This window comes from Castanea sativa, chromosome 7 (assembly GCF_040712315.1).
Source record: "Castanea sativa cultivar Marrone di Chiusa Pesio chromosome 7, ASM4071231v1".
Taxonomy (NCBI): Eukaryota; Viridiplantae; Streptophyta; class Magnoliopsida; order Fagales; family Fagaceae; genus Castanea; species Castanea sativa.
The window spans coordinates 31,723,675-31,732,509 of record NC_134019.1 but is presented as its reverse complement, the minus strand read 5'-3'; the positions used below and the strand labels follow the sequence as shown (position 1 = coordinate 31,732,509).

Sequence of the window (8,835 nt, the reverse complement as noted above, 5' to 3'; positions counted from 1 at the left end):
CCAGATTGGTACTCGAGTTTTAAGAACTCGGGTACTTTTCATGGTACTCGATTATTTTAGGCTCGAGTATAAATCTGGATATGGAATTTTGTGTATATGCCCATTACTCGAGTTTCATGGGCTCAGGTATTATTTAAGGTACTCGCTTATGTCAAACTCGAGTATGGTGAACTAAAACCAGTCTTCCCTCATCTCTCATTTCTCACTCAGTTGCACACTCTCACTCTCCAAACCGAAAACCCATTTCATCGCCGGTGAAACTCGGACTCCCAAACCCGTTTCATCACCGGCGCCGCCGTAGAAACCCCAAACCCCTTTCATCGCCGGAAACGTCGGACTCCCAAACCCGTTTAATCACCGGCGCCGCCGTAGAAACTCCAAACCCCTTTCATCGCCGGCGTTTTCGCAAGATATCCACCCATTTTATCGCCGGCGACGTCGCACTCAAAGGTTAGCAATGTTTGGGGTTTTTTTTTGTTCTTTCCATGAGTTTTTAACTAATTGTGGTAATTTTTGTCTTGTAACTGTGACTGAGTTTCTTTGCTTCTGTACTGGTACATAGTTTGATTGGGATAGCACCTAGAACATGTTAAAAGTGAGTTAGATATTTATTGGCCATTCAATTTGTGCTTCCTTGAAAATTGTATGCATTGGTGGACTGCACGGTTTAACTGTTTCAATTGGTAGGTGCTACAGTACTTTCATGCTATTGATTTTGTGGATATGAGTAATAAAATGTTTGTGTTGCATTTCCACTATTGTGTAGAACATAAAGTTCACACCGGGAAAAATAAAAAAAGAACGATAATATATTGTTCAGTGCATGCTTAGATTGAAGAAAGTCATAGATGTGTGAAGAGGGAAAGTTATTTGACTATTCTTTGTGAAATCAAGTTGATACACTGGTTAATTGAGAACTAGAAGTATATTGGTAGTATTGCCATAACTGGATTTTCTTATGGATATGAACTGGAGAAATTCATATCATGTTTAAATTCCAACTCCAAAATGTTACATTGCCCACATAGGAAAGAAGCGTCTTGAGGAATTCTTTTGAGTATTATCAAAATAAGACTTATATACTATTATACAGCACAGATTTGAGCTGTTACTATGTAAACGTTCTTAAATAGCTATCCTTGCAAGTGAATGACCAAAGCTGCCATGATATGTCATTAAAACAAATCTTAATTTGGTAAGAAAATAAGCATAGTTTTTTTTTTTTTTGGGGTTATGATGTGAAGAGAGAGGACACAATGATGGCAAAGGACTAGAAGGTTTTAGGATGAAGTCAATTGTGGTTATTTTGAATAGTTCCTAATTTGCTCCCTGAACTTGGGTCATGTCACTGTTTCTTACCGGTGCATTAATCGCTCTCCTTTGAAAATGACCAAACCATCTCAAGTGACTCTCTCTTATCTCAAGTAGGTGGTTGAACTTGATTCAACCATTATCTACTTTTGTTGGTTATCAATGTTGACTGAATCCATTAAGTTGTGGTTTGTGAAAATCCACCATCTTATACATTTAGAGTGTGAGGTGTACATTTCATGTGTTAGGCCTTAGAATCTAGCTTAAACATTTCTGCATGTGGAACATAAACTTAAAAGTTGAAATGTCTCATCTTTCTTTTTCTTTTGCTTTCTTAATAAAAGCATGATCTTTTTATGTATATCTAATTGTACAAGTTCTTATAATTATTCCAAAACATATTTAGTTTGTGATTTGGTAGTTGTGGAAATATTCCCTATAGAATTATATTAGTTTGTGATTGTGCTATGTTGAATCTTGTGCTATGCTAATGGGCCATTAATCACCTTTAATTTATGCCAGGTATGGACCCACATCGAGCAGGACCCTCTATAGGGACTGTCTTGACGAGGCAACCTATGCATCGTTCAAGTTTGCTTTGGGATGCTCCTTTGGCAGGCGAGGTATGCACTTGTGTCATTGTAATCAATATATGTAGTAGAAAGATTTTGGGCATTATGTTTGAAGTGTAATTATTACGTGGTTAGTGAATGTTATTATTAATACTAAGCTGCTTTGTTTGCAGGAAGTGCCAGGTGTTTTGACTTGTCGTCACCGAGATAAAGGTCTGTTTGATGGTGGGTTAGATCCACGGATTGCCACTTACATCACAGATGCGGGGTTAGATGGGCTACTTCGAGTCCCACATATGGACCTTGACCATGCACTGATCACGGCCTTAGTGGAGAGATGGCGGCCAGAGACGCAATCATTCCACTTGCCACACGGTGAGATGACCATCACGCTACAAGACATAGAGGTCATCCTGGGGGTACCTGTACATGGCTTGCCGGTGGTAGGATTTACCCATATGGACCACTGGCGTGACTTTTGCATAGATTTGCTAGGCTTCCGTCCACCGGACAGACCAGTTGGTACAAAAAAGAACACTGCAGTGTTGGAAGGGCCGAGGATAAAAGCCAAATGGTTGGAGGAGCAGTTTCGCAACCCTCTTCCTGCTGACGCCACTGAGGTGCGTGTGCAACAGTATGCTCGGTATTACATACTCCAAATGTTGGGTAGTATATTGTTTATGGACAAATCTGGCGAACGGCTCTCAATCATGTATCTACAATTTTTCAATCCAATCAGCAATGGAAAGAATTATAGTTGGGGTAGTGCAACACTAAGTTGGCTATATAGACACCTCTGTAAGGCATCAGAGAAGACAGCCAAGCAAATTGGTGGTGCACTGCTATTAGAGCAGTTGTGGGTGTGGGCGAGGTTTTCACAAATATGTCCTGTAATGAGGCATCCACACCAGGCACTGCCCCTAGGTCCACTTGCATCGTGTATGTAGGATCTTCAACTTAGTTATCCTTTTACATTTCCGCATTAATTTCTTTCGCATGAGAATTATGTAAGTAATTAATATGAAGGTTATGGCTGTGTTGTTTGATAGATGGAAAGGGGCTAAGATAACAACTGACCATCCAATGCATGTCCTACGCGCCTATCGTGTGTCGCTTGCTTCGCTCCGGCCAAATCAGGTATCGTGCCTTACAAGTGGGAACCAACCACTTTATGGTTGTTTGTATGGTTGTTTGTAAGATATCGTTACACATATATTGTTAATATGGTTGTTTGCATTTGTTGGATCATTGTAGATTGTCTGGGAGCCATATAGAGATTATTTGGGTTCCCTGCCCGCATATTGTACGGCAGGCCAACACATATGGAGGTCCATCGTGTCGCTCATACATTTTTGGGTGATTGAAGACCATCACCCCGAACGTGTTCTTCGACAGTTTGGGATGAAGCAAGGCGTACCAGACAATGTCGATACTTCGATTGAACTTCACAAGATAACGCTCCAAGGCAAGCAGGAAAAAAATTGGGTTCAAGAACATGCCACTCATATTGCTAGATGGGCTGCGCATGCCACAATTGCTGAAGCACCGCCCTTTCATGGGGTAATGAGCTACAATAACGAGTATATGGTGTGGTATCGTTCCATCACTGTTCGGCATATTACAAAAGAGACCTCATACTGGGACACTTTGGTAAGTTTACAAAGATTGTTCTATTATAAATGTACCTTGCTTTGCATAGTTTAGTTCCAAATCCTAACACTACTCTTGTATACTTGTGACAGGTTGAATCACAGTTGAGGATTATGGCGAAGTTCGAACCAGGGTCTGAGATCTACACGAACCAGGTTGAATCACAGTTGAGGATCGTCGCAATAAGAGCATAGAGCAGTTGAATTCAGGGAAAAAATGGTGTAAATATGCCTTGGATATCTTCATGAGAAATAAGGAGAAGGCGGAGCATCACAGGGTGACAAGATTGAGTGCGCAACAACAGTCATATCAAGTAGATACACCGCATAATCCAGGGACTGCTGGACATGGGGATCACACACATGGAGTTAATTTGTTGCAAAGAACTTGCACATGTCAGAAATGGAAATTGTATAAGATACCATGTTCACATGTCATTACAGTTTGTATTAGGTATCGACATGATGCAGAGCAGTACATTGACTTATGCTATAGCGTGGACGCATTGTTCTGGAGCTATGCTCCTATTTTACCTGTCTTGAAAGATAGATTATTATGGTCAGATCCTAAAGAAACTCGAAGAGTCCTCCCTAACCCCCAATTGATCCAAGAGAAAGGTTGCCTGTCTCAACACGAATTAGGAATGAGATGGACGAGGGCAGGAAACGGCCTAGAACCACACCATGGAAGAAGAGGGGGAAGAAGGTGCAATGCGGGTTGTGTGACCAAGAGGGGCATAACAGAAGAACATGCCCTAAGCGGAACGAGGCCTCGGCGAGTGGTGGTCTCGCAGACTAGGTACGCTAAGTTTGAACTGTGGCATCCTTCTATATTATGTCATTAAGCGATAGCATTATAACCATGTTGTGAAGGTTTCAAGGAAGGGAATATTGCATGTTGTGGAATTGGTCCATACAAAGGAATAAATAGTTGTGGAGGGAAGAGATCAGTTAAAGAGTATGAATTATGTGAGAATGCTAGTGAATATTTGTTAGTTGACACTGGTCATCTTTCCGGAAAGGCCTACCAGCAATTCGCAGAGCAAATGTGGAGTGGAACTCTCAATGTCACAGGACCTTACAATCTTAAAGAATTGTTTGAATGTTGTGTAAGAGTGGTTACTTATTTTGAGTGTTGTGTAATTATGTTATTGTTTGAATGGGCTCATTCCTTTTGTAATGTAATTGCCGTGAAATTTCTCTCTTTTGTTTGGACATGGCATTCAAATGCCTGCACTTGTTGAGAAGTTTAAATTTTAGTTTTTTCATTTGTGATAGATATCAAATCGGTTGTTCATAGTTACATTCCTTACTGGTGCCAAAAGCAGAAAATGCCAGGTGCAAATAATGAGAATATAAAGGAGCAGGAGCTTACTGGGCAAATCTGGGAAAATCCAAATTAGTACTCGAGTTTCAAGAACTCGGGTACTCTTCAAGTTACTCGAGTTTAATAAACTCGAGTACCAGTCTGGATATGCAATTTTGAACCAGTCTGGATTGTGTGGGAATCCAAATTAGTACTCGCGTTTAAAAAACTCGGGCACCATTCAAAGTACTCGAGTCTATTGAGCTCGAGTATCAGTCTGGATTATCCCATCCCATGGCGGTGTACAATCCAGATTGGTACCCGAGTTCTCTAAACTCGGGTAACATATCGTACAGTACTCGAGTCTCTTGAACTCGAGTACTAGGTGAATTTTTTTTTTAAAAAAAAAATAGATATTCCACGCTGGCATGCCACGGTGGAGGTGTAACATCCAGTACTCGAGTTCTCCAAACTCGAGTACTTGAAAAAGTGGTACATTCCCAATTAGTTCCGAAACAGTGTTTTCTGCCTAAATATTTTTAAAAATGATGGTATTGGGCCGATTTGGCCAATTACAAGTACTTCCAACCTACAATTACAATTTATATGTACACTCAAATCTCGTTTTTGTGTTTTGTGTCTGTTTTCAAGTTTCGCATTTTAATCTCTGCCACATGTGGGATATATTTCTAAAAATAATGAAATTATAAATAATTTGTTAAGGGTAAATAACATTCGTATTAGTTCGGGTAAAATTTTTGTCTATTTTAATATAACAACTTATTTTTCTATTTTGTATAACCATTTTATAAAAACATTTATATCACAACATCTATTATACACTACATTTTATTAAAATAATATTTTTACCTATATGATTTTTTTAAAGCAATATTAAAAAATAGATTTGCATGTAAATTGTAATGTGACAATCTAAATCTATACAAGTTTACATAGATTGATACAAATGATTTTTAATGTTAGATGTGCAAAAACATACCTCTTATACAATTTATACATCAAGTCATGTGACTGCTATGATGCAAGTGCTTTAAGTGGAGGTGATATTATGGATCCGTTTGATAACAGCTTATTTATTTGAGATTGAAAACTTTTTACCGAAAGTACTGTAAAAAGAGCTAAAAGCTAGCTAAAGAGTTTAATAAGAGTCATAAATAATACAAAAAATACAATAAAACTCATAAATAATAAATAAAATAAAATAAAAACGATAATAAACGGTAAATTTCATCACTTTCCAAACACCTCTTCATATATATACATATATATATATATATCTACCCACACTCGTTGGACCTATCCATAAGAGAGAGACAAAGACACGATAGATTTTCTACAAGTGAAGTGGACGCACAAAACCAATAAAAATCTATAAAAAAATGTTTGTGAAACTTGTTGTGAACGTACATTATTCTCAACAAATTGTGTAGAAGTTGGCCATCAATGATTATGAGAAAAATTCTTATACCACTTAAAGTGGCACAACATTCGCCACAACTTATCCATGTGACAAGTTGTGGTTGGTGGAGAGGTGTGATGAGTTCATATGGAGGACATCTCTCTACCAACCACAACTCGCCACATTGGCGAGTTGTGGCCAATGTTATGCCACCTTAATATGGCACAAGAATTACTCATGATCATGCACTAGATTCTTTCACCTTGCTGGTCTTTGATGCCATGATCGATTCGCTTGTGGACGTCACAGCTAGGATTTGTAACGCATGACATCACATGAATCCTACAAATTCATGCTTCTCAATTCTCATGTACTTCGCCCCCACAAAAAAGAAAGAGCAAAAGCAAAAACAAAAAGACATGCTTTTCATGTAATATACAGAAAAAAGAACCACTGTAGCTATGCATAAGAGTTAAGACCACTTTTCCTAACAACTCACAGCTCAGAATACAATAATGGAATTTATTGTTAGCCACGCCTATTTATTCATTACTTGACTACTACTTTTCTTACCAAACTCTCACTTTTAAGTTTCTGCACTCTTCTTCTTCATCATCATCTTCTTCTTTTGCCTTTTCAAATGGAGTCGACCAACAATGAAATAGCCCATGAATTCCGCTTCTTCCGGGTCTACAAAGATGGCCGGGTTGAAAAATTTGAATGGACTCAAAACCAAAAGATCCCACCTTCCGATGATCCAATCACTGGGGTCCAATCCAAAGACGTATAGTTATTTCAACTGAACCCTCCATCTCAGCCCGAATTTTCTTACCCAAGATCCTTGACCCGACCCAGAAACTCCCTTTACTCTTCTACATCCATGGTGGTGGCTTTTGCTTCGAGTCTGCCTTCTCTCCACTTTACCATAACCACCTCATCTCACTGGCTTCTAAAGCCAATGCCATAGCAGTCTCAATTGAATATGGGCTTTTTCCGGAGCGACCCATACCCGCTTGTTACGAGGACTCATGGGCGGGGCTCCAATGGGTTGCATCTCATGTTAATGGAAATGGGACAGAGTCATGGTTGAACGAGTACGCAGATTTTAACCGGGTCTTCATTGGTGGGGACAGTGGTGGAGGGAATGTTTCTCATACTTTGGCAGTTCGGGTCGGGTCAATTGGGTTACCGGGTATTAAGGTTGTTGGGTTGATTTTGGTACATCCATTTTTTGGTGGAATGGAGGATGATCAAATGTGGTTGTACATGTGTCCAACAAATGGTGGGTTGGAGGATCCTAGGCTGAAGCCTCCACAGGAGGATTTGGCCAAGCTTGGGTGTGAGAGGGTTTTGATAATTTTTGCTGAGGACCATTTAAGAGGTGTGGGTGAGTGTTACTATAAGGAGTTAAAGAAGAGTGGGTGGATTGGAACTGTGGAGGTTGTGGAGCATGAAGGAGAGGATCATGTTTTCCATTTGATTAAGCCAGATTGTGAGAAGGCTGTTGATTTGGTCAACAAGTTTGCTTCCTTTATCAACCAGCAAGAGTGATTTAGTACTTTTCCATGTGGGAATTATGTACTTTGGATTTGTTGTGTGTATGGGATATTAGGAATTTCCATTTTGTAATTGGGTTATTACTTATTAGTGGTTCGGTGTTTCATTGTGAAAGTATAGCAAGTCATGATTAGTGATTTTGTAGCAAAAACTCACAAGTATATATTGTTGCATGCTATCTTCTGCTATAGTGGCCTGAATACATTTTAGAAGATTCGTTAATCTAGTACACAAATATTTTGTTGCTACTGAAGCTTCCATATTTTGTTCATTAAATGTGACAGCTTAAAATTACAATGGAAAACCAACAACTTTTTCTTTTACTTCAATTCAACCCTCCAACACATGCCTTCACTGGGTGATCTAAAAAGGTCTTAATTCTTAAACTAAATATATATATAAACTTTAGAAGAACAAGGTAAGAAGAAGATAACAGGTGTTTGTCGTTTGGGGGATTTCAACAACCTTTCTTTGTCATTTAAGAAGAGAACAAAGAGGTCTTTTCATTAAAAAATTGCAATATCATTAATTTATGGTTGTTGGAAGGGAAATGGGAAATTAAAAAGAAACAGAAATATAGAAAGGTTGTTGAACATTAACTTAAAAAAGGGAAAGAAAAGAAGAAGAAAAAAAAAAGTGTGTTATGTATATTATAACTTGCTTCATTCTCCCTTATAAATTATCATGGCTTGTTTAATGGAGTTTGTAGTGTACTTTTGTGGTAGAAGTTAGAACCTCATTTCCTTTCTCTTGTATGTGGGTGTATTTTTGTATCTTAAAAAAAAAAAAAAAGATGGAGGGGGATTTTACATTGGGGGATTGCAACATTATTGCGATATTTTGAAGGGAAAAAGCAATAGAATTTTAATCAAAACTAGTTTTTAAGAAAGTTATGTAATTTGTCATATGGTTAATACAATGAGTATTCACATGTAATCCATATATATAATAATAGGTAAACCAGAGAAAAAGTCCAATTAAATTTCAAATTGGAGTTCAATTAGAGTCTAATTTTGTGCC

General features: G+C 38.4%; 1 protein-coding gene and 1 pseudogene across 1 annotated transcript; both read left to right on the top strand.

Moving 5' to 3' along the window:
• Positions 1–1,835: 1,835 nt before the first annotated feature.
• LOC142644322 (serine/threonine-protein phosphatase 7 long form homolog) lies at positions 1,836–2,844 on the top strand. The gene is made up of 3 exons (XM_075818960.1): positions 1,836–1,934; positions 2,057–2,595; positions 2,694–2,844. The coding sequence occupies exons 1-3, from the start codon at positions 1,836–1,838 to the stop codon at positions 2,842–2,844; spliced, it is 789 nt and encodes a 262-aa protein (XP_075675075.1).
• Positions 2,845–6,695: 3,851 nt separating this feature from the next.
• LOC142642674 (2-hydroxyisoflavanone dehydratase-like) lies at positions 6,696–8,037 on the top strand (annotated as a pseudogene).
• Positions 8,038–8,835: the final 798 nt, after the last annotated feature.

What these genes read in the sequence shown, in the direction of transcription:
- LOC142644322 (XM_075818960.1), top strand. Translation starts at nt 1,836, where the DNA reads ATGGACCCACATCGAGCAGGACCCTCTATAGGGACTGTCTTGACGAGG. An exon ending in ATGCTCCTTTGGCAGGCGAG is followed by an intron (nt 1,935 to 2,056) that starts GTATGCACTTGT and finishes CTTTGTTTGCAG; the next exon opens with GAAGTGCCAGGTGTTTTGAC. An exon ending in GGCGAACGGCTCTCAATCAT is followed by an intron (nt 2,596 to 2,693) that starts GTATCTACAATT and finishes GTAAGGCATCAG; the next exon opens with AGAAGACAGCCAAGCAAATT.